At 53.1% G+C, this 23693-nt stretch overlaps 10 protein-coding genes across 10 annotated transcripts; 5 read left to right on the forward strand and 5 right to left on the reverse strand.

The window, feature by feature from the left end:
- Window positions 1–1350: 1350 nt before the first annotated feature.
- On the reverse strand, window positions 1351–4201 carry CPAR01_10394 (uncharacterized protein; the record flags this gene model as incomplete). Its single annotated transcript, XM_060494655.1, has 2 exons — window positions 1351–3480; window positions 3542–4201. The coding sequence occupies 2 exons, from the start codon at window positions 4199–4201 to the stop codon at window positions 1351–1353; spliced, it is 2790 nt and encodes a 929-aa protein (XP_060346837.1).
- Window positions 4202–5943: 1742 nt separating this feature from the next.
- On the reverse strand, window positions 5944–6498 carry CPAR01_10395 (uncharacterized protein; the record flags this gene model as incomplete). Its single annotated transcript, XM_060494656.1, has 1 exon — window positions 5944–6498. One exon carries the CDS (start codon window positions 6496–6498, stop codon window positions 5944–5946), a length of 555 nt encoding a protein of 184 aa, XP_060346838.1.
- A 79-nt stretch (window positions 6499–6577) lies between these two features.
- Window positions 6578–6799, reverse strand: CPAR01_10396 (uncharacterized protein; the record flags this gene model as incomplete). The annotated part of the gene is made up of 1 exon (XM_060494657.1): window positions 6578–6799. The coding sequence occupies one exon, from the start codon at window positions 6797–6799 to the stop codon at window positions 6578–6580; it is 222 nt and encodes a 73-aa protein (XP_060346839.1).
- A 61-nt stretch (window positions 6800–6860) lies between these two features.
- Window positions 6861–7454, forward strand: CPAR01_10397 (uncharacterized protein; the record flags this gene model as incomplete). Its single annotated transcript, XM_060494658.1, has 1 exon — window positions 6861–7454. A coding segment is annotated over one exon (594 nt), but the record flags the coding sequence as incomplete, so codon positions are not given.
- A 294-nt stretch (window positions 7455–7748) lies between these two features.
- Window positions 7749–7982, reverse strand: CPAR01_10398 (uncharacterized protein; the record flags this gene model as incomplete). Its single annotated transcript, XM_060494659.1, has 1 exon — window positions 7749–7982. One exon carries the CDS (start codon window positions 7980–7982, stop codon window positions 7749–7751), a length of 234 nt encoding a protein of 77 aa, XP_060346841.1.
- A 2329-nt stretch (window positions 7983–10311) lies between these two features.
- On the forward strand, window positions 10312–10707 carry CPAR01_10399 (uncharacterized protein; the record flags this gene model as incomplete). Its single annotated transcript, XM_060494660.1, has 1 exon — window positions 10312–10707. One exon carries the CDS (start codon window positions 10312–10314, stop codon window positions 10705–10707), a length of 396 nt encoding a protein of 131 aa, XP_060346842.1.
- A 163-nt stretch (window positions 10708–10870) lies between these two features.
- On the forward strand, window positions 10871–11782 carry CPAR01_10400 (uncharacterized protein; the record flags this gene model as incomplete). The annotated part of the gene is made up of 2 exons (XM_060494661.1): window positions 10871–11280; window positions 11554–11782. The coding sequence occupies 2 exons, from the start codon at window positions 10871–10873 to the stop codon at window positions 11780–11782; spliced, it is 639 nt and encodes a 212-aa protein (XP_060346843.1).
- Window positions 11783–12739: 957 nt separating this feature from the next.
- CPAR01_10401 (uncharacterized protein) lies at window positions 12740–12967 on the forward strand (the record flags this gene model as incomplete). Its single annotated transcript, XM_060494662.1, has 1 exon — window positions 12740–12967. A coding segment is annotated over one exon (228 nt), but the record flags the coding sequence as incomplete, so codon positions are not given.
- A 2515-nt stretch (window positions 12968–15482) lies between these two features.
- CPAR01_10402 (RNA-dependent RNA polymerase) lies at window positions 15483–22381 on the reverse strand (the record flags this gene model as incomplete). The annotated part of the gene is made up of 8 exons (XM_060494663.1): window positions 15483–16423; window positions 16478–19316; window positions 19492–19694; window positions 20384–20776; window positions 20836–21234; window positions 21307–21525; window positions 21589–21988; window positions 22040–22381. The coding sequence occupies 8 exons, from the start codon at window positions 22379–22381 to the stop codon at window positions 15483–15485; spliced, it is 5736 nt and encodes a 1911-aa protein (XP_060346845.1).
- Window positions 22382–23201: 820 nt separating this feature from the next.
- Window positions 23202–23625, forward strand: CPAR01_10403 (uncharacterized protein; the record flags this gene model as incomplete). The annotated part of the gene is made up of 2 exons (XM_060494664.1): window positions 23202–23298; window positions 23507–23625. 2 exons carry the CDS (start codon window positions 23202–23204, stop codon window positions 23623–23625), a joined length of 216 nt encoding a protein of 71 aa, XP_060346846.1.
- Window positions 23626–23693: the final 68 nt, after the last annotated feature.

Below are 23693 nucleotides of genomic sequence, written 5' to 3' on the forward strand. Positions count from 1 at the left end.
GAAAGGAGGCGAAGCAAGGGTCCCCGTCATCCCGTCCGTCCCCCGGCCTCAGAAGGCCACCTCCGCATAGGGAGGTGAATTCTCCGTATGGATCCCTATGCGGGGATGGGAACCACATCCATCGACTTCCGGGCTTCTCTCTGCCTATCGCATCAAGTCAGCGGAGTAGATTAAGCTAGAAACCCCCGAAGAACACATCCTCAATCGTCTCACCGACAGAAAGAATGGCCATGGGGACGGGAAACACGTAGCCACTAGTGAATAGGTAGAGAGAAAGAGGGGTTCACAATCCACTGTTCTTCACTTGTCTTCAACGGAGACCGAACGTGTATGCATGAGCATCCCCCTTGGCACGCTAAGTAGCGATCCTGCCGAGGCATGAATTGTCCAAGTAGTCGTTCCAAGGCCGCCAACAAATCACTGGTCCAAGATCCTTCTCTTTTCCCCCTTCCCCTCTCCTAGCTTCCTGGGTTTCCTGCGAAACGTCAGAAACGGGCGGGACCTTCGATTTCGGCTGTAGTCAGAGAAAGGCTCGGCGACCGGAGGATATACCGATTCGGGTCGCTAGCTTGCGTCAGTTGCTGTCGTAGCCGGGCAGATCCCGGCTTCCCGCTAAGTGGAGCAGATAAACCCCGGATTGGAGGGCGGGGCCCGTGCCAGGCCACCGCAAACCCCCCCGGTCCGGTGGACGATCGATACCTGCTCACCTGCTTTACTTGATATCTTTCCGCCGGCCGGTTCGGTGGTTGTGCACGTGAAGAGTGGCTTGTCTTGGCGTCTCGGAGCCTAAGGAAGTCGGCAGTCGGGTGGTAGGATTTGCCACGTCTTGTTCATGCCACTCGGGCCCAGCTTGGGGGATACCACATCACCATATGATTGCAAGGCAGTCTTTGATTGAGTAATGTGTCATTCATTCTATAAACATCATGAACTTTTGCCATGGCCAACCCCGAGCAAACCCTTATCAAACAATTTCCTTCGTCAAACGTGAACATTGTCCTTCGTATACCCAATGTCCCGTCGTCCCCTCCGCCTCCTGAAGAAACAACAAAAAGTTCATAACATTCGAAATATGCTTAGTAGTTAGAAATTAAAGGGCCACGATGTTTTAGATGACGTCTCTACATCTTCCAGCAGCCAGTTCGCTCCAGGGAAACAATCGATCTCGCTCCGAGAACGCCTCGCCATAACAATATGCAGGATATCAAATGCTCGCTAGCTAGAACCAGGATGATAAGCAGAAAAAGAAGAACCATCGACACAGTCGAATGGCAAAAAAAAGACAATAGCCAGCCGGAACCCAATCTATATACGTGTGTAAAATATTTCATGTGAAATCGAAGGAGCCCATCACTGGCTTCCTCTTCGTCGCCTTTGATCCCTATAGTTGAGGGAATAGGGAGCAGGACGCTCTTGGCGGACCGTTCGCCGGTCCGGGAGACCAGACCGCATGTCCTGGTAGTAGTTGCTCTGCGCTGGGCCCGGGGCCGGCTGGTAACCCACGGGCGACCGCGGAGCGTAGGCAGCCTGGGCCATTTCGGCTCCGGTCGTTGGGTACAGGCAGTTTGGTGGCGGTGGTCGCAGGTAGAAGTTGCTTTCTTGCGTTGTGTAGTGCTGAGGTGGAAGGCTCGACACGGGCTGCATCGGTCGCATCATCTCGACCGAGGTGGGAGGCGGGTAGGCTTGCATGTTTCGCTCCTGCAGCGGGGTCCCAAAGTCGGCGATGGGCATCGTTTGTTGAATCTGTGTTGGGAGAGGCTGTTGGAAGAAACCGTGACCAGCCGCATGGGGAGGCTCCGCAGGCGCAGAATGCGTAGCAAGCGGCGAGTGGATTCGGGATGACGGCTGGCTATAGCTGGTAGGAGCATAGTACTCTGGAGCAGTGCTAATGCGAGGCTCGGGACGACGACCATGAGCAGCAGTCATGTCCCGGAACATGCGCGAGCGGTCTCGGTTCAAGGCCATTGCTGCGGATCGATCCGGCGGGGGTGTAGCCTGGCCGTCTACCCAGCGACAGGAGTCAGACTCATCCGCGGTGTGAGAAGAAACGGACGCGGGAGCCGAGGGGACCCGGTTCGCAGTCGTGACTGGGACAGTCTGGCTCTTGTCCGTAGATGCTGTCGCGGGGTCCTGCGGGCGCTTGACCACCTCAGGGTGAACTCCCTCAACGTACTCGATGAACTCCTTGAGGCTTTGTACTTTTTGGTCCAACTGTTCGATCGTCTTGTCAGAACCATCGCTGCCGTCGGGAAGCAGGCTCTTGATTGCATCAACGATCTGATCAGCGATCGACTGAAGCCTCTTCTCTGTGCCCTTCAAAGGGATACCGGTGATAGGCTGAAGCAGGCCGAGAAGCTGCAAAGACTCCTCGTTGTTTCGTCGAGCGGCTTGAAGCGACTCGTTCACTTGACGAAGCTGGTCATCGCTGGTCTGGCTCTGCTGCAATTGCTCGCAATGACTCTCCAAGGAGCTGATGTGAGCTTGTGTGCTCTGTCGGAAGGAATCGATGATTCCACTCGGCGTAAACGTATGGACGGGTTGTGCTGGTGCTCGGCGAGCCATGACTGGCGTCCCGCGTGTGCTTGAAGGGCGAGAGTCGTCAGGACGCGGACTACGCCTTGGCTGTTGACTTTGTGAAGTCGAAGGCAAGCTGCCTTCTTGTACCGGGCTATAAGAGCTTGACGGGAGGGGGTATGATGGCCGGGATGTGGGGCGGTTGCTCTGGATAACATGGACCTCTTGAGGCGCAGGGAATGAGGGGCCTGGCATCGGGAGTCTGTTCGACTGTTCCGGATACCGTGGGTGCATTTGGAAATCTTGAAGGGGCTGAGAAGGGTGTGAAGGAGGAATCTGAGAAGGCAAGTAGCTGGCGCGAGGGTCATTTTGCAGGTGAACAGCTTCCGGTTGCGGAGGATGATGGCCCACGGGTCCGTTGTGGCTGTGAGAGCTGCCTTGCTCCTCCGCAAGGCGATACTGCTCGTAGTAGTCGCCATGGCTGACTGCCCTCGAGGGCAGCGCCTGTTGTCGCTGGGGCATTGGCAACTGGGGTTGCCGCATTTCCGGAACCTGCTGTGGTGGCATCTGCAAGGTATCCCAAGCATTGCCATTATCTGTGTTGAGGCCTTGCGTGACCCACAGAGGCTCCTGAGCGTTAGCACCCTGCCTTTGCTGGTCATGTTGTCCAGGCACGTAGTTGCTACTCTCGTTCTGCGGCATAAAAACAAAGTTGACCTGGAGATCGGCGTCTGCAATCATGCCGTCCATGTGATGTTCGCCAATGCAGAGGTCCAGATTGTCAGCAAAGGCAGGGTCGAGGCTGAATGATGGACAGATGTCGAAGCTAAACTCGTCATCAGATTCTAAGTCTGACCAGGCGTTGCTTCCGTATGGTCGAGCTTTCGGTGCTTCAGCAATAATACGAGTGTTGGGCTTCGTTGCGAAAGATACGGTGGGGATGTGGAACGGCTTAGGTGAAGTGGACTGTTGAAGAGCGGTCAGCTGAAGTTCTGGAACTCCATGGCTTTCAAGGTAGGGTACGCACCATTCGCCCCATAGATGACTTGTAAATGGGGGAATCAGGGTCTCGAATTTCAATAGCAGAGTCTCGACGCCCTTGCACACGGTAGAACCGAGGAGGAGGAACGTCGTCCCCCGACTCAGAAGGGCTCCTGGACGATGCGCAAGAGGATGCCGAAGGAGTCAATGCAGGCTGTTGCACATCCGTGCTGAGTGAGAGTGCGTCCCACTGGGCCGTAAACAATGAGACTCTGTTGGCGGGTTCCAAATTGACTCTTGATGCGTTACCCTCCAGCATGACCTCGCGTCCAACGTAGACACAGGAGCCAAAGAGCGTTGCGATGCCGCGATATCCCATCTGAGGGCGCTCTGAGACGGAACGGCGGAAATCCAGGCTCGGGCCGTACAATGTAAGCAGGAAAGTGGTTCCGGATCGTTGCTCAGTGTGAGTCGGGACCCAGCAGACAGCCTTCAAAGGCACGAGCATACATTGGTTGGTCCGGAGGTTGAGAATGTGAAGCGCATCTGAAAGGTCCTCTGCTGTGCCGTTCTCCACGATGGCCACCGGATCACCTCGCTGGTATTCCTGGCCGTCGAGAGATCGCCCGCCATGGACAAGCGTGCCATGCGCCGGCTGCATGTTTGCGTTGACTGGATCGCTATCCAGGATCGTATTATGTGACATATCGTCTTCCAAGGAAGGCTGCTAGTCTGATGGAAAAGAGGAAAGAAAGAAGTGGGCAGGCCGCAAGGTAAATATCAACACCACCACGAGGATTAATAGTTTTCGGCGTGGCACATAGCTTGGAGAGAGTCGGCGTTACGTCCGTGGATGAGTCGAGACCAGGCTACACTGTGAACAGAGTAGTAGATGGTGTGCGAAGACAACGTCGAAGCGTCAATATCAGGCAGGGTGATATAGGTGAAGAAACATGGAGGAGCGGTGACCAGCAGTGTTGACGAGGAAGTGACGAATTTTATAACATAAATCGGAATATGAGAGAAGCGTGAACGCATACGCCTAGGGCACTTGACTGTACCATATGCGACTTGGCATCGATTCGGGTCCGATACCCATACCATGGGTCAAGGAGGAGCTGCAGCGGAAGCCTCATCGCACATCCGCCAGAATGAACTCGTACGCAATCCCAGTCGACACCCTCCCATCTCTTGCGGACGTAGGGACAAGGGGTAAGGGCGTGTACATGGAAGAAATCCCAGGATGCACTAGAGGGCGATCTGCTAGGTACCTAGGGCCGTAAGGTACAGATCCTTGTCGACGACAGACCAGGGATCATGACGGGGCAGGCCGGGACGACTGGGGTGTGATTTGTATAGGTAGCAAAGCCATGCCGCCATGGCTGTCTCGGACCCTTTCTCCACCCTCAAGACCTGGCTGGCTGCTTTGAACTGGCTTGTCACGCTTGTGTGGTTGTGTACGGTTGTGTAAGCCAGCCAGTGCCTTCGCAATTGCGTACCGAGCACCATTGTGTATCGGAACATGGCTTTCAGCCAGTTCGTATCGTCCACGTCTCTCGTCTTTGGCCACTTGGACTTGGATCATCACTGGTAGTCGACATAAGAAAGAGATTCGAGTCAAACATCTCGAGAGCAGGAAAAAGGCATCATCTACGACAACTGTATCCAACTGTCAGACTTTTTTAACGCCATTGACGCTGTCTGAATAGCTGGAAATCCTTCGCGGTAGCATATCATGGCGCTTGTTCGGTGCAGACAGAGAGACTCATTTCAAAAGAAATGTCATGAACATGGAACGCAAAATTCTGAGAAGTGATAGGGCGAGACACGCCATTGGTTGTTCGACCATGCCGGAACACCATCCAGACTGCGCGGACGTGGAGTAGCCGGACGCCTGCAAAACCTCCTCAGCCACTAGCTTCTAAGCGGTGACCCCGCCAGATTTCACAAGTCGAACATGGGCTTAAACCCCTTTCTCCCATGAAGTTATCGAGTCTTTGCGGTCCACAAATTGGGGGCTCCAACTTGGCTCTAAGACAGCATAACTGATCACCCTATCCGTATGCTGCCAGGAACGCCGCGGTGCAGAACCCAGAGCCCCGTTGTAGACATGGACCGAGGCCACCGAATTTCCGCCACAGGTTGAGACCGAAGTCAACACCGCCATCTTGGTGGCTTTTTCATTTCGATAGACCCCGTCCGGTCTCGCTTGCTCACGAAAGCCAGCACTCTTGCTGGGTAGAAATGCTAGCTCAGAGCGGGCAGTACTAGCTGTTCAGTCGCTTGATGGTGAGATGTGTCTTATCTGGCGATATTCGCCTTATCAATTGTACATTTGTCGCGGCGGAAACGATCTGGTAGCAACCAAATGTGAGGCTTGCCCAGGGAGCGTCCGCATCTCGCGACAGAGAGGATAAGCATGGTCTAGAAGTAGCCACTTCGCCGTCCTTACTTGCTTGTTTTTGAATCGGCCTCGGTCTTTGTGTCGTCTTGTTTTTTGCTCTCTTCCGGCATCTTGCCGAACTTTGTCAAAATATTTGCAGCCCATTCTTCGAACTCCTTCTCAGCCGCCTCGTCCGTCTGGCCAGCCGCTCCACGGATGCTTCTCCTAGCCATCTCTCTCAAGTCGTCGACCGAAGACACGTCAAATGCCCAAGCAGCACCACCAGTCATCATGATTGCGAAGCTCATGACGTTCAGTGTGGCCAGGTTCAAAGCCTCGACAGCAATCATGCCACCCTCTGGATTCCCTTGTTTGCCCGCAGCATAGTGGCTAGGTTGATAGAATTTCGGGAAGGCGGCGAGTTGTTTGCGGGCCACGGAGCGTCGGGTAACCATTGCCGAAAATACGAAGAAGCCGGCGCCGGCGAAAAAGAGGCCAAGTTGTTTCGCGGCTCTCGATTGGAAAGGTGAGGATGTTGGTCGGGCCTGCGACTGCGTCGGGCGAGTGTCAGGCGACTCATTCTGGGAAGCCATGGCGGAAGGGGAGAGTTGCGCGAGCATCGGATTATACCCCTTTCCATTGAAGCTACTGTTAGACAAAACAAAAACATCGTGGCATTCTCGGAGCAGCTCACCAAGCTCAGAACGGCATCTGCCGGTTCAATTGATCGAGACGGGTGTCGATGGAGTCCCTTGCGCGGTTGGTGTTGAGAGACTGGGGAGGTAAAGCGGAGCTCTGGCGGGACAGACTTGGGAGCTCCTCTGGATTGGAAGTCGGGGAAAGGAAGTTCCCGCCACTAAAATTTTCGGGCCCTGTACTTGTATATGCAACAAAACAGACCTTGCGTTCCGTTTGGTCCATACACCTTTGACGGGCAACTAAGCGGGCTGTGAGCTGTGTGCATTATGTAAGTCAGGTACGTATACCGCAACGCATCGGCTTCAGTGCCGGCCAAGGGTTCCAATCGACGTTCCTTCCAGGTTACAGCGATGCTCCTGGGCTTCGATCTCATCTCCTTCTCTCCCTCAGCGTGGTGTCTTGCTTCTACATCTTCCCATCAGCAATCGCAGGAGAAGAAGACAATGACACAAACGAATTCACCCAACTGAAATTGAAAAAAAAAAATCTCTTGTCAATATCCTCCTTACCCTCGTATCTGTATCTTGCAATTTCGCGGCATGCTGGCGACTCGCGAAATGCTACCGTTCGCTACGGACGAAATGCACGTTGGCCCACTGTCAACACCACATACACAACTTCCAGAAGCCACGCATCCAGACTCGTCAGGTACCTTGCCATTGCAACTACAACTGCGGCAGCCAAGCCACAGCGTGGACGGCATATTAAGAAGGGCGGAAACCTCAAGATTGCGTCCGCGAAAGCCATCCGGCCTCCCCTCCGGCCTCTGCAGATGACCTGCTGGCAGTCGCAGCGGTCTAATATGCTCCATGGCGCTACGGAACAGATGGCTGCGCTAAAGCCCTTGTCGAGCAATGGCACACGGCTCTCCCCATGATTACGATGCCCAATCAAAATGGCCCGCAAGATACGACCAATCTGCCTCCCCCCCATCTTGGGATGACAGCCCACATTGCAACGGCTGCTCCCATCAGTTGAAATCACCTGCAGATGACATGCCAGTCAGATGGTCGGATGCCTTCCCCGGGGCCTGCCCAGCTTCGCTGATGGCTGCATCTGGCGAGATGCCTAGACCCCGCCGCCAATTCCACTTGTCCACTGGATGCTCAAAGGTTTTCCAGCAACAAGTACCTGTGCAAGACCGTCAAAATGACAGATCAAGTGTCGTTTCTCAACTACCTGCACTTACACGCCATCGACGCCTCACGGGCCTACTTGTTTTACGACTCATGTCCCCAGCTCGGAGGCCTTCATTCGCCAACTGCAAACAGACCTGAAGAGATGCTTGTCTCGGCAGCGATCGATTGTCCGAGATCTTGATTGCTGGATCGCTGATGGGTTCTGACGATTTCGTGACACGCTGTCGGTTTTTGGTTGCACCAAGCTGCTGGGTTCCCCAGCGCATGCGCGCGATGGCTGGCAAAAGGCGCCCAATGCAGGCTCGGCAAACGTCCCAATAGTACAGTAACACCAAACGCGATCGTTTTCGACGACACTTTTCTGGTTGGTCGCCTTTTGAAAATCGGATTCTTCATTCACCTTATGCTGAAGACGACAAGCACTTGATCCTGCTGATACCCGATGCGATGTCACCACAATAAACTTACAACAGTCCATTCGCATGTGGAATACCATCTTTTGCCTAGCTCCAGACCCTTGTTTGGACCGGCCGCACCTCACGCAAGCCCGAAAGCAACAATACCGCCGTTACGTTGTCGTCAATAGTGCTACGATGACAAGGAACTGGGTAGATTGCGATCGTGGTTTTCATGCAGAACCAGAGCGATCCAGGTCGTGGACGGGCGCATCAGGTTGAGAATCAGCAAAATGATGAAAACACTGGGTCGAGGCATCATGTGCTCATGGGGTGGATTACGAATGGGCACAAAGTGGGTGAAGTCATCGCATTCATGTTCGTGAGATGTGATTTCGGATTCAGTCGCAAAATGAGATAAAGCGCATCGCCCAAAAGCATCGTCAGCGGGGTGCGCTGCCAGTCGTCGTCTGTGGGGACTACGGCAGAGCTCCCCTCCCTCAACATACCTTACTCCGTACGCTCGATCAAGGAGAACGGCGTCCCGACAGTCGGGCGCCTGGTTTGACAAACACTCCAAGACAAACAAGCCGCAATTGAGTTGGATGGGAGACATGTGTTGGCTCACGGTTCCTGACGAGTTCCAAATTGACCGGATTGTCTCAGGTCAACTGGGTTTCATCACACGTTGATTGTCTTCTTCATGGTCAAAGAAGGATACCTGCAGTCTCGCATTATGAGGGAGACGACTTACAGCGCGAGACAACTCTCTTGCGACGAACAAGGATGAGTCCTGTTCTTCAAGGTCAAAGCGAGTGACGAAGTCAGATGTGCAGAAATCAATCAGGAGGTTGGCAGGTTTTGTGACGCGACAAGCCTACAACTCGTCGGGTCCTGTCATATATCACTTCTTGCGAGATCTAGCGCCTCAGCCAGGAAAGGCAATAGTCACGAAGTCAGCACCCAATTACGTCGAGGATCCAGCCAAAAGTGACGCCTATCCACAGCAGAAGATTTCTCTTGGTGAAATCCAAGTTGCTGCTGTTAATGAGGGATTTTAGCAAAGGACCAGATTTTTTCGATATGCAGTGCAGTGCAGGTGGGAATCTCCGCGATCGCCGAGGCGCGAGTTTATCGTACTTTTCGAACCTGGGGTGCCACGGTTCCTTTACCACAACACTGGGTCACAGATCAGATTGCCAAATTGCATCGTGTTATTGTCAGATCGATTCGATGGGCCAATGCGGCCGTGCTATGCCGGCCAAGTTCAATGTTTGCCTATCAGCCATCAACAAGTGCCGTTTGATATGCAATGATCCGATTGCCTAACGGGCCACCCCAAAGACACGCAAACTTGTACGACCGAAGTTTCGAAGGGCGACGGGAGCAACCGCGTTGCCGAAAGTTTGCTAAAACACCGTCGGGGGTCTTTCCCCGTCGCACGCTATCTACTTGGTAACCGCCGCCTTTTCCCTCCCATCGGCTGTTCTTACGTTTCAGCGTTGCGGTCAATTTTAGCAAGCTCCAGGTCGCGAGAGCCGACAGGATATGGCGCCAAAGCGACGGGACGCTGCGCACAGACTGGAATCCGACAGAGAGGAAATGGATGCGTGCGAATCTAAGTCGTATTTGCTAGGAGCACGCCACACGATGCAGGCTTTAGTCACGAATACCGAAGATGTCAAGGAAGACCCAGACATGGCAGAGGGGAAATGGGATTTTTGATCAATTGTCACTTTCTGATGAAAAGTTACATAGGGAGACGGAGGCTGGCTGTTTGATATATGACGAAAGGTAGGACAAGGCAGGGAGGGCTCAGGTCCAGTGGGAGGAAGAAAAGGCGATTCTCAAGATCGAGCGAGACCAATGCTTAGCGCTGCCCATCCATCGCCAGGCCCTGGTCCCGGCGGCGTCTCCCCCGGACCCCCGGAGAAGATGGGATCCACTCTGGCATGGGTCCACGGGGGATCTCAGAAATGGAAGCGGCGGCGGTCGGGTAAGGCACGGCTTCCCAGGATGGCACGCCGCACACGCCATCGAGAGCACCGTTCACACTGTAAGCCGCACACAGTACAACCACCTGGCCAACACAAGGCTACCACCCACCTACTCCGTACCTACCTTACCTTTACGGAGTAGCACCTACCTTATGGATAAGGTACCTTAGCGCCTGCATCATTTGAGCCCACTTCCATCCATCATGAACCACTCAACGTCAACATCATTCTCTTTTCTTTCTGCAGACTGCTGCCCACAAAGTTATATTTCTCCCTACGCACGAAACCCCCAATCTGCCGAGAGATTAGACGTCATCGCCAAAGGGTTCAGCCAGCCGACGAATCGCGGTCCCACCCTCAGCATCCCTCATCCTGGCTTACCCCCGCCAGCTCTCACGTGGGTTGATCATCAGGGCTCCAACGGCATCTCTCGGAGCACAAAACCAAGCGCGACAACGATTTGCAGACTCGATTCGGCCAATATTCAACAGCCAATCAACCGCTTGACATACGAACTTGACCCTGTCCAACGTCTCTCGCAAAGACCAGCCTGTCGGCGTCCACCCCTCCCTTCTCTGCCACGCCACTTTGCTACATAGTAGCGGGAGCCTCAGTTGTGTCCCAGACAGCCGTCAGGAACCATAAGCCACCTGATATTACTTGGCCCGCTGCACATCATCCCGAGAAACACGTCCCGTTCTTTCTGTACATACGGGACAGCACGAACCCTATCGGTATACCGTGGGGAATAAGCCAAATACCATGGGGAAACCCAAAAACTCAACCGCCGGCAAGACAAAGGCCGGCCTTGGAACTAATAATGGCGGCGGCAACGCAAAGTTGACCACAATCGCCTCGATTCCTGCCGCACCGCCCGCATGGCCCCAATTCAAACCGCCGTTACCGGTTACCGATCTGGCTGCCGACCAGCTCGCTTCTTGCCCGGACAAGGTCGTCCTGATTCGCAACTTTTGGCCAAAATCCCTCTGCAGTTCCTATGTCACATTTCTGAGGGGTTTACCGCTGATCACCACCCCTGGTCGGCCTAAGCGGGGAGAAGCGGTTAGAGTGAATGACCGTTTTCAAGTGCAGGATGCTGCCTTTGCTCAACGCCTGTGGACGGAGACTGGACTGCGCGAATCGCTTGCTCAAGAAGACATTCAGGGTTTATGGTGAGTCCACTGTCTTCTGTTCCAACTCCCCTAGTCCCTACCTTGCCTACCCATCCCCCGGCCCTCCGAATGCACCCTGGCCATGAACAGCGCATCCCATGCGCTTCCGGCTAGATCCGCCAGCGTCTGCGCACAATCAAATTATACCTACGTCCAAAAACAGTTATAACAAACATGAAACCCACGCAGAAGAAGAAACCGCTTGCGTAGAGGTCTTTTCGCTAAAGCTAAAGGCTTGTCATGAGACTTGCTAACGTGGATCGATTGCTCTAGGGGCGGTGAAGTCGTTGGTCTGAACCCCAATATTCGCATCTATCGTTACTCCAAGGGCCAGTATTTCGATGCACATTGTAAGTCTCATAGTCAAATCATTCTCTTGTCACCCAACGCCACAGGCGCCGGGAGCACTAGGCACTCTGCCAGTCAACCAACAAGATTTCCGCCGCTCTATGCAACTAGGCCAGTGGCCAAGTGCTTCGAGGTCCTCGCGCGATTGCCATAGGCTGCGCATATTTGTCACTGGTCAAAGACTGCGATGTGCCAGAGCTCTACAAGCCTTTGTCTTGGGGACACGGCCATGGGTAGCTACCTAACTCGCCTGACACCAACGAAGTGCTTGCTCTCTACAGAGCGACACTTCTGGATCCCCAAAGTCGGGTTGTAACGAGAACGTTGCAAATCACTGCCTCCGTCCCAGTGGACATGCCACGATGCCCGTCACTAAGCAGATTGTACGAGGGTTTGATCGTGCTCGATCCATACGTTTCCCCCTTCCCATGACAATTACCTTCATCGACCCATTCCTGTGGGCACTACCTTTTACCACGGTTCCCTTACTATGCATGTCTCAACCACCTCGAATCCAAGACCCGTGTCTATGAAGCAGGTCGTGACTTTTCGACTCTGCATGAGAAACCTGCTGAAAGATGTGAATTTGTTGGACCACTGGCCTTTGGGGAGACGATGCGGGGACCCACAACAAGTGTCTGGGTCAACGATCTACCCTTCAGATGATCATTTATGATATATGATATCTTGTCTCCTCCGCTCAGTCCTCTTTTGTTTGCACTCTCCAAGTCATCACGATCTTTCATCCGAGCACCAGAGACCCAACGATTCGTCCCAGAAGCCACAACCCTGCGGATCGTTCCATCCCGATCCGCTTCATGGCGTTATCTCCCCCTGGATGATGTGGGAAGCTGAGTCCGGGAGCCTGCGAGTCCGATCCAGCGATGCCCCTCGACATCTCGCATCTTCCTATCCAAACAAGAAACTCGGCACTGAGAGAACCAGGGCCACCATGCTTTCCTTGTCTTCCGGCGACCCTATGGTGTTTTTCCCTTCTGAGCTCTAAGTCTTTTCTTCTGTATCTTTTCACTTGTCTTCCGTGCAGGCTTCCTCCTCCTCTCCAGCTTCAAGATCGACCTAGGCTGACCATTGGAACCCCCACTTGCAGACGACGATTCCAACAAGGTATCGCTCAACATCGACGCCTCCTCCGGACCCGTCACGTGCAAGACAACCTGGACGCTGCTCCTCTACCTTACCTCTTCCGCCGAGGGCTGTGTTGGCGGCGAGACCGTCTTCTTCCCCAACGACCGCCGCTCCGCTAAGGAGGAGATCCCGGTCGCTCTCGAAACGGGCATGCTCCTCTTACACAAGCATGGCGACGACTGCATGCTGGTAAGTCTCTTCTGTTCAGATTTTTCAGCCCTTCAGTCCTCGGTACTATCAAAAACTCCATGTGTCCTCCCCTGATCCCCGAACGGACCATGGCCATAGCCAGATGCACCTGAACCTGTCGTTTTTTGGTGCAACGTTGATCGTTGCCACCACGATGTATTCGTTGGCAATTCGCTCTCCAGTGCCTTTTTTTTTCTCATTGCTTTTCGTGGCGCGAAACGAGGACCCAACCACGGCCACCTCAGCTGCGGCCTCGCCTCTCCATCTCTCTGCCTCTTCCTTTCTCACGCTTCTCTGGCTGTGCTCCAATCCCATCACTTCAAAGTTCCCCTCCCAACCACCAAACTCGATATGTCCACTCTGCACCATGGTACCACCTAGCAACCTGGGCAGCACAACAAAACCCCTGCATCCCTCCCGCCTACACTACCTGCCTGTCCCTTGATCATTTTTTTTTTCCCACACACCGTACCTGGTCGCAGCGAAGGCCACTGCAGACTGACACATGTTCCACTTATCAACAGCACGAGGGGCGCGAGGTCAGCGCAGGCGAGAAGTGGGTGCTGAGAACAGACCTTTGCGTCAGGAAGTAAAGAAATAAGCGGAGTGTGAGAGAGAGAGGAGAGAGAGGAATTTGCGATCAGCGATCTAACCATCAAGCAACATCCTTACCCCCCCGGTCTTCTTCTGCTTCTGCTTCTACTTCGACTTCGATTTCCTCCTCTCGATCCGCCTTCTTTTGTCTTCTTTTTATGCCCGCTCGGACGTGGAGCAAACGAAAGAAGCTGAAGAGAGCACACATCGTTCTCGATTTCTTTTCTTGCTCGCCTTTCCCCCGTTTCCTTGCCCGCCTCCCCGTTCCCCAGCCCACTGCCTTGGTACCAGTCATCGCCACGCCACTCTGAGAACGGCCCTTTCCTGGGTCCCAAGACAATGATGAACCCCATCCGACCACGGAATCGTACGCGGGATCCTACTGTCCCCCTCTTATTTGATCAGATATTGCTGGATCGTATGGAGAAGTGGGAACAGAATGTTGCAACACGTCTGTTGGAAGTGGGACCATACACTTCGACAGTGCGCTGGCCTCTAGGTCAAGTGATCTCGCTGTATGCATGCTGCGCCTGATTAGGCTTCGCCGTTTGATCGACAACTGTGTTGTGGACGAACGTGGGCTGAATAGAACAGAACAGACAGGTCTGTCACCGTCGTCGTCGTCGTCGGGCTTGGCTAGAACATGTGGGAAGGACGTTGGAGACATGTAGGTCGCACAGGCAAGGTGAAGGCGAGGATGGACACTGGTTGCCAAATAGGTATGGGTGGCATTTCGTACCGGAGGATTACCGGTGGGAGAGGAGTGGACAATGGAGGAAATCTGATGCCCCAATCGCAACCCGACATTTCCATGCCTACCTTAGTCGTCTACATTCAGACGGTTCAGTCAGGTCCACCAGGAACACGCCGAGTGCTCAAAACCCCAACCAAGAGTGAAAACGGTATTGACATCGCGTGTGCCAAGTAGATGTTCCTTTTCAGAAAGTGATGACATTGACGATCCGGAAAAGCCCGTCTATACGGCCCTTCTTTCTCTTGGAACGTTCCTCATACATCATCCTCCCATCCTCCTACTCAAATCCTGTCCCGCCCGTCGCCGCCGCCGTGCCGCCCAAACACTTCCTTTTTAGACTGATGTGCACGAATTCGGATTGGACGGCCACCGGAGGGGTGGCCTTGGAGGAGCAGCCAAGTAAACGCGTACCTACCTAACCCCCTTTTCCCCCACGCTGCCTGCTACGAAAGTACTTCGTACGGACTGCCATCACGAAATCCCTTCTATTTCCATGCCCCCCCCTTTTCATCCTGATATTTCTTCGGGGACTGTCGAAGCATGGGAACGGTAGCAATGGAACCTGGAAAACCTAACGCACTGCACATCCGGCAAACGTCCCGCCGGCTCCCCGAACGGACGTCGTGAAAGGTAGGGCTACATTTCAATGTCACCTCCTCCTCGCCCCCCCCCCCCCCGCCCCCTTGAGCCCTGGCTACTTTCCCGCGGCAACGCAACGTGAGCCAGCCCATACCCACTCTCACTCACCCGCCTGCCCGCCTGACTACCCTCCTTCGGTACGGGAAACCAAGGATCTATCCGTAATCAAGACACGAGCCGGTAACGGGACTTCACCACCACCACCCCTGGGCCCTAAGGTCACAGTGGGCATTTGGGAAACGGGCGATTTGTGCGTCAAGAAGCGAACCTGATGATTGTTGTGCATCAACTGTACCTGTCTACCTATCTGCATGAGGCAGAAGCCAAAAAATGAAGAGAAGAGTCGCCTGATGGGGGTTGTTTCGGAAACTATCGAGGCCCAATAGTGACACAGAAAAGCCCTCCCCCTCCGTTATCGCTGCTCCTCCTCTGGCTCCTCCGTTGTCGATGATTAATGACTCCCGTTACGGGAATGACCTGTCAAACGCCCGTGTCGCAGCAGAACCAAGCCATGTCCGGCGCCTCACTATCCTTAGATCAAGGCACTCTCCATCAGTCGGTCCATGGCGTCCATGGCAGTGTCTTCCTCTTCAACGTGTATCTCTTCCTCCTGGCCAGTAGCAGCATCGCGTTCATCGGGTGACGGTGAGACTCCGGAAGCCTCCTTCGTGATGCTCTCAAATACCTCCAATAGGTCACCGTGGTGCACCACTCTGCCGTCGTCGAGATGAGTCTCCTGATGGGCATCCTTGTCATCTTGCTCGAATCGACGAATAGGGTACGACCTCATGGGTACCGCCTTGGCTTCGGGGTCGACGGTAGGCTTGATCTTGACCTTGCCCGTGGCGATGCGCCCCATGATCCAGTGAAAGATCCACGGGAAGCTGATCAGGGGCATCGATTGTCGCTTGTGATCTTCGTCTTCGTACTCGTCTGCAAGCGCTACATTGACCTCTTGCTCGGTCACTTGATACATTGCAGCCACGAAAGGGGCGAAGTCTTCGAACCGTCTGCTCCCGGCCTCTGTGTAGCAAATCTCTCGGAATCTTTGCTTGAGTGCCGCTGATTCTCGACCAATGTCCTCTTGCTGCTTGTAGTCGCTGCCAACCCGGGGTTTTGACAGAATGAAGCCTGTCCATGCTTCGAATTCGGTGTGAACGTCGCGATGACTCATGAGACGACGCATAGCTGTGTCGTATTGTTTTTTGATCTTGCGAGCCTTTTGTAGAAGTTCTTCGGGCAGTTCAAACCTTCTCAATACCCTTCCGTCAAACTTCTTGTCGTAGAGAGGGTTGAGCTCCTGCTCAACGATTCTGTCGAAGATCTTGCCAAGCGCAGTCTGGGATTTGTATGCATTAAATTTGCGCATGAAGTGCGGCCACTGTTTGGGATCGAGCTCGTCAGGGTATTCAGCTGGATCTGCAGTTTTGACGTAGTCTACCGCCTTGGAGTGCAGCTCTGCCAGCCTCAAGCCTAGAAACTCGGTGTTAATTTGTATCTATCGTTACTCGCAGACAATTAACTCACATTTCTTGTCGTTCGCTCCTTGTTTAGAGAGATCGGCGTGAGCTAGATGTGCAGTTGCAACCTTGGCCAGGCAGTCGTTCTGAATATAACGAACGAAGAATGTTCTCAGATCTGATACCTTGACATCTCGCTTCAGTTTCGGGGCCTTGGGTGCGATGTAGTTCATAGGCTTGTGGTGCCAGTTCTGGGGAATGAGGTCTTGGTTCCAGATGACGAAGAAATCATCTCCGTCGAGGTCACCCCCGGAGCACATGCTAGGGACATCTCGATCACCGGTGCTTGGAAACACCACAACATTCTGGAGGTGATGGAGGTCAGGGATATCAACCGCTTCCACAACCCGAATATCACCTGGATGAAGTGAAGGGTTTCGTCCCACGATGCACACGCCGGTGACGCAGTAGAATTCGCCATCTTGTGGTTTCGGAATTCGAAGGAAGATCTGCGGCAAGTCCTCGATGTTGTTGGTATTCTTCCCCTCAGTTGCCTGGCTGTGACCTCTCAGTGTGCCTGTTTCGTCCAGGCAACCGAGAAGAAAAGCACTTTGATCGACGACCACGCGCGCCTTTTCCTTCAGCAGCTTCATAGACCAAATCCGCCAGAGATCCAGAATTGTCAGCACGAAAGGCTCTTGAATCTCTGCATCCATGAAGCCCCAACAGACGAGATCTTTGATTGTTAGAGATGTCATGTTCTCGTCAATGTATTGCCCCAGTAAGCTTGCAGCGGCAACTCGGTCTTTCATAGCCTTCTCGTAGCCCTGGATTTGTTGTTCAGCAAGATCCAATATTGGACTGTCCTTGACACCGAGCGTCGTAAGAATGGTTATGGTTTGTCGATTCAGCGTGGCTGGTGAAAACTGCGCGAACTTGATGATCTCTAAGCCGTTGAACTGGGCCCTGAACTTTTCTTGCGAAGGTCGAATATGAACGTTGAGGCCCTTGGCATCAGGCCAGACAGCCAGCATGCCTTTGCAGCCACCCATGCGAAACTGGAAAGCAGAGGGTATTCCAACCGTATCCTGGCCCATCTCATGGACTACCATTTCGGCCAATAGCTTCGAAATTTTGCCGACACCATCGCTGAAGCAATAGCCTTGACGCTCGATATCTTGCATCTGTACAATCTGTGGAACGGTGACACCTCGGATTTCTCGCGTTGTAGAGAAGCACTGGCCGATACGAGCAGCGTATTTGGCGACATTTTTGATATGGTTGAAGTGCCCCATCCAGTCTCGGATCTGATCGCATGAAAGATGATCGGTCGGACAGAAGAAGTAGGCAGCGCACTCTCGAATTTGCGAGTTTCCAAACGCGAGGAATTCGTAAGTGCGGTTGCCAATCTTGATGCCTTGTTTTAGGGCACGGTAAATGCGGTGGTGGATTTCGTTGCCTGCATCGCTGTAGACCTTGCCTCTATACAGCTCGTCCGTGAATTGAACTCTCAAGAAGCGGTCTTGATAAGAGTTATACTTTCGCAATACTCTGTTGGAGGATTCGATGCTTGGAGAGCAAAGGTGCATGGTCGATGGTGTGACAATGACCTTTCGGATCGTGGTGCAGTAGTATGGCATACTCATGCCGGGAAAGTAAAGAGCAGCCTCTTCACTCCCAAACATCTCCATCGGGTTCCATTCCCTTTTTCCTTGATCCGAAAAGTACTCGAGCATCCACTTTGCCCGGTCCTTGTCCATCTGACGCAGTCGGTCGATGAACGCCTGGTTAATGGAGTACTCTGATAGAATACCCCGTGAGATACAGACCTCAAGCTGGTAGTGGACCTCGAAGGGCAAGTGGTGATTATCGGAATCAGGGTCAAAAGATCTCAATCGACTGTCGGTAGCTTGGGCTCTAAACACAGTACCGAGCAGAGGAGGTCGCGAAGAGGCAGTCGCGAAGTGCTCTACAGTAATGGCCGTGATGTTGTGGGCCTCTAAAGCCTGCAGGAATTTCTCCAGAGTGCCGTTTCCAGCTTTTGGGATCGCGAATCTATAAGTTGTCCAGCGACCAGTATTGATGAAGTCAGGATCTTCGAAGTCTGACTGAAGTGTGATTGGAAAGTCTTTCGGCAGTTGATCATTGTGCAATATGACTGTGCGTCTTTCCCACATGTCCGTAATGCCCCATGAAGTCTTGCCCGCGGCCATCTTGCTTCGCATCTTCCTGCTTGCCTTCGTCCAGAACATAGGTGGAAGCTCTAACGGTATGACCAGAAGTATGTCTTCATCTCGGTCGACTCGATAAACATTAGTGAGGCGGGCGAACTCGATTCCGCACTTGTGGTGAAATATCTCGTCGTCGTCGTCACCGTTCTGGTCTTCTGATGAGTCCACAGGACAAGTATCAAAGTGAAGAGTAAGCTTCTTCTTGGTCAAACTCATGTCGATGCGCACGCCATTATGCACGGATTTAAATACCATCATCTCCTTCTCCTGTAAGCGCGTGCCAAAGTCCATACGTTCCGCCTCAAGTGTCATCTTGGAATCGAACCAGATATTGGGGTTTGAGGGACTCTTTATCAAATTGGAGTATCTCTCATGAGGCGGTCGGAAAGTCTGGAGAATGACACGGGCGCTCTTGCCTCCCTTGTGCCGGACGATATGGAATCCTGACGACCAGAAGTTGACTTTGGGCGGAGGCTCAAAACGAACCAGGGCGTATCCATCGCGTTGGCCTTTCCGGTTCTCTCCGATCTCTAGCAAAGAAATACTTCCATACTGTTGGAAGGAGTCGTATAGCTCAGATAGATCAACGGCTTCAGGAAGGCCACGAACCTTCAGCCTGAATTCCGGCCATGTTCGCCAAGGTTCATCTGCTTCTCCCATGACGCGGACTGTATGCTAGAAGCCAAGGTTAGCAGAGTTGGTTGTTATATCCCGCAAGTTTCAATTGAAAAATTAATAATTGAAGTGTACCTGCCTGATGGTGTACGAGCAAATTTGTTTTCTTGGTCTGTGGTTTTTCGCTAAGCTGAGGACGTATTTCGTAAAACAGCTATGAGCTGCGGGTATGTACTTGAACGGGTTGGCTCTCGACAAGATAGCCTGGGCGGAGTGTCTTAGATGAAGGCAGAAGGGAAGATCGAAGATCGAAGTCGAAGGCTCGAAGGATGAGGTCAATTGGAAGGACAAAGACGGGCGCGGAGGATGGGGACAATAGAAGGCTGGGGGTAAAGTCGAGGTGAGGAAGGCACTCTGAGCCCGCGGCACTTGAGGTGCCTATGAAGAAGGAGTGAGGACCAGGCAATTCACTCCGGTCTCTCTTTCCTCAGGTCAACCATTCCTGGATTGAAATTGCTTAAGTTTTCGAATTTTCTTTGCCCAAGCACTTTGCATGCAGCTACCCGCAACCCACTGCAATCTCCAAATTCAATCATGGCTCGATTGCCCGCCCTCATTCCATCTCCTACTCGGTTGCACACTTTAGACTTTGCACATCATTGTCATCGGATGTTTGCTCTGATATTAGATTCAAATCTCATCTCAATTTTAATCATTATCCGTATCTCGTTGCGACTGAGCTTTCGGTCCTTGCTTCCGGTGGACTGGAACAGCAACACAGCCGCAACGACATGAATAGCTTCTGGTGAATCGAAGACCACAGTCTGGCATTCAGTGTTTATCAAGCAAAATAACGGCATGCCTCCCTAACACTTTTCCGATCTTATTCTTGGTATGGTCACCTTTCTGGTCGTTTCAGGCACCTAAGTAACACATTCTGGGCAGCACATCAGAGAACAATCCACATAAGCCCAATCCCAAAGGCTTGCATGATGGTAGATCTTCCATGACGTCCTTACGCAGCCCTACACAGTCGTTTTTTTGATGAGAATCGCCAAAGCTTTGGCGATGGCAACCGCTCTTAGTGACATCTCATGTCAACGGGCCTCATAGCTATACCGAGGAACCTTGGTTCGTCCTTGAGCCCTCGGGAATGTCCATGATTTTTCCGGGGTTCATGATCCATTTCGGATCGAGCGCACGCTTGATCGACTTCATTACGTCGAGGGTGTCGGAGCCGACTTCGAGGAGCAGAGACTCTTTCTTGCCCCAACCGATCGAATGCTCGCCCGTACACGTTCCATCCATATCTATTGCTCGCTTGACCATGTTGTGGACGCACCTCTCGACCTTTTCTCGCTCTTCAGGGATCGTCCGGTTGTAAATGATACTTTCGTGGAAGTTACCGTCGCCGATGTGGCCAAGAATACTTGCAAACAGCCCCATGTCGTCCATCTCCTTCTTGCTGATCTCGATGAGGTCTGCCAGACGGCTGAAGGGAACAGCGACATCCGTACTCCCTACACATCGTTAGTCTCAGGATGCTCATACTGACCAAGACATAGGGCAAGCTACTCACAAACTTCTTCACCGTCCTTACGAAGGGCCAGCATTGACCACAGTGACTCTTTCCGGGCAGACCAAAGCAACTTCTGCTCGAGCGCGTCCTTTGCGAACTCGAAGTTACCGCCCTTGTGATTCTTGGTGATCTTCTGAACGAGACCAATGTTCTCCTTGACACCGGCTTTGGTACCGGAGAACTTGAAGAACAGGGTCGGGAGTTCCTGCCAAACGCGAGGTGCTGTTGCGCCACCCAAGTTGACGACCTTCATCTGGACCTCGTCCATGATTTCCATCGCAGCCACAGGAATACCATTCCGCATGACTTCGGCTGCAGCCGCAGCAGCGTCTCTGATACTGGGGAATGTAACCACAGCGACCGAAAAGTCTTCGGGCACAACAGTGAGCTTCAGGGTTGCTGGAAGCGGTCAACAAATACTCATGGAAGCAGTAACAAGCTGGATCAGGTCATTTGCCTGTTCCGACTCACCTTCAGTTACAAGGCCTAGTGTTCCCTCAGATCCTACGAACAGTCCATTCAGATTGTAGCCGGCGGAAGACTTCCTTGGTCGTCTCCGAGTCTTGACCACAGTTCCGTCTGCCAAGACAACGGTAAGGTTGATTACCCAATCCTTCATGGTTCCGTATCTAACAGCGTTGGTCCCTGAGCAATTTGTACCGATCATTCCGCCAATCTTTGCGCTTGGGCCTGTTTTGTCGTCAGTCCTAAATACCTGTTTTTATGGAAGATCCTGCGCTAATTTTGGCTTACCAGGGTCGATAGGGAAGAAGAGACCGCTCTCCATTTTTGCCAATTTTTCGTTCAAGTCTTGCCATCCGATACTCGGCTGAACAACAATGTCCATATCATCCTTATTGAAGGAGAGAATCTGGTCCATAAAGGCAAAGTCGACGCTGATTCCTCCGTATGGTGCCGAGAAGTTCCCTTCCAGGCTGGAACCACCCGAGTAAGGAATGATGGGAACGTTGTACTTGAAGCATACTCGTGCAATCGTCGCCACCTGCTCTGTTGATCGCGGGTATGCGACGGCAACCGGAAGGCCATCAGGATTGGTCGAGGACCATTCAGAATACCCATGAGCATGCAAGTCGTCGGGATCCGTGGAGATGATATCCTCGCCACCCAGCTCCTTTCGAATTTCCTTCAAGGCCTACACACCAAGTTAGAGGCGGAGGTCATTCTCATGATAGGATGCGAATACCTGCTCCATTTCGGCCATGCTTGCATAAGTCACAGGGCGAGACAGACCGTCTATAGGAAGCAGGCCGCTACCGAGAGGAAGAAAGCCAGCGGTGGCAGAATTGTCCTTTGTCGAACTAGCAAGACCCCAGCCAACGGCACCGGCGGCTAAAGCAACAGCCCATACTGAATTACCATGCCAACCACTTTGCGAGGTGTTGGCCGAACCTTCAGAGCTGGCCCGGGGGATGCTTCGCCGGGTGGTCGTGGTCGAAAAGCTCCGACCGGCATGGAGAGCGGGCCCAGCGAGTCGGCCCCTCAAGCCATGGCTCAGGAGGGGCCTCGCAGAGAGTTTGGCCGGCATGCAGGGGATGAGAGCCATCTACACGGACACAAATCGGATTCCTCGAAGAGAAAGTCTGTTATTGGCCAAGAGGTCGACCAGGGTAAGATGCTGGACTGGACAGGGCTTAGTGGTGGGTTGCGTCGGCGTTCGAGGTTGATATCGGCCTGCGCTACTTCTGATTTTGTGCCAATAACTTCGAATCGCACTGTGAATTGTGAAAAGGGTTTCCTGATGTCCGGAGTATAGGACGATGTGAAAGTCGACCAGATATCAGTTTGTCAAATGATGACGATACAGGGATCTACCGAATGGCCCTTTGCCAAAAGCGTCCAGGTATAGCGCGAAAACGAGTCCGTGGCAACCAGAGTCGGGACGGTGAATCTAGCAAGAAGAGGAAGACGATGTGTTTATAATCAGGAAGCGAGCGAAATCGTCGACCACATATCCCAATCAACGGGTAATGTCGCAATCGCCGACGAAGCAAGCTAAGAAGCTGAGTGTTGGGGCAAGTGGGTATGGTGGATGACAACGGGGCCCTTCGCCTTTAACAACGATGCCTCTGCTCATTTTTTGTGGAAGAAGTTGAGAGCATGACCCAGACGTCAAGTACCTGGGCGTACCGCATCCCACATTGGGAACAAGGTGCAGACAAGCCAGATGGAGTGGGTGCGAGACGACGTTCTTGCAACCAATCAAGACACTGGAGGAGGTGAAAACAGGCCCAAAAAGTCAAGAAGTCTAGAGCCGGCGGGCTAGGAAGACGAAAGCATGGCTAGCGAGTGAGCAAAGGTGGTAGCCCTGAGTTGTCAGCGGGGGTAAGACTCTGGACTTTTCCACGATGAGGTACTTTGCAATACCTCGCTTGACTAGCACCGGTCCAGGCAAGCTTTCCATGTGGAGCGGCGAGCTTGGATTTGCCATGTTGTTACTACTCCGTAAAGACACTACAATGAGGACTGGATCCGGGGACAGGCGGGGAAAATGCCGAAGCTGAAACAATCCGAAGTCGTCGATGTTCTCGGTGAACGGTATGTTTCCCCGCGGAGCGACAAGGCGAAGATAGACGAACAGGTTCGATACAGATTCGCGATCTCTCCGGGCGTGGTGTAGCTCAGCGTTTCTCGGCGACGCTGGGTGACTGAGGGCTCGAAAATGAACTAATCGGCAACAGAAACAGTGTCATCGGAGTTGATGCGAAAAAGGAGGCCAGCATCGAAGGTCTGAGTGAGCATGGACACGAGCTCGATAATGGACCAAGGTAGAGCCTTTCACGTCATCAGTAGGAACTGATGCTGGGTTGTGATGCAGGTGTGACCCCCGTTTCGTGGGG

Source organism: Colletotrichum paranaense, assembly GCF_030867605.1.
Source record: "Colletotrichum paranaense strain IMI 384185 chromosome Unknown Scaffold_8.1, whole genome shotgun sequence".
Lineage (NCBI taxonomy): Eukaryota > Fungi > Ascomycota > Sordariomycetes > Glomerellales > Glomerellaceae > Colletotrichum > Colletotrichum paranaense.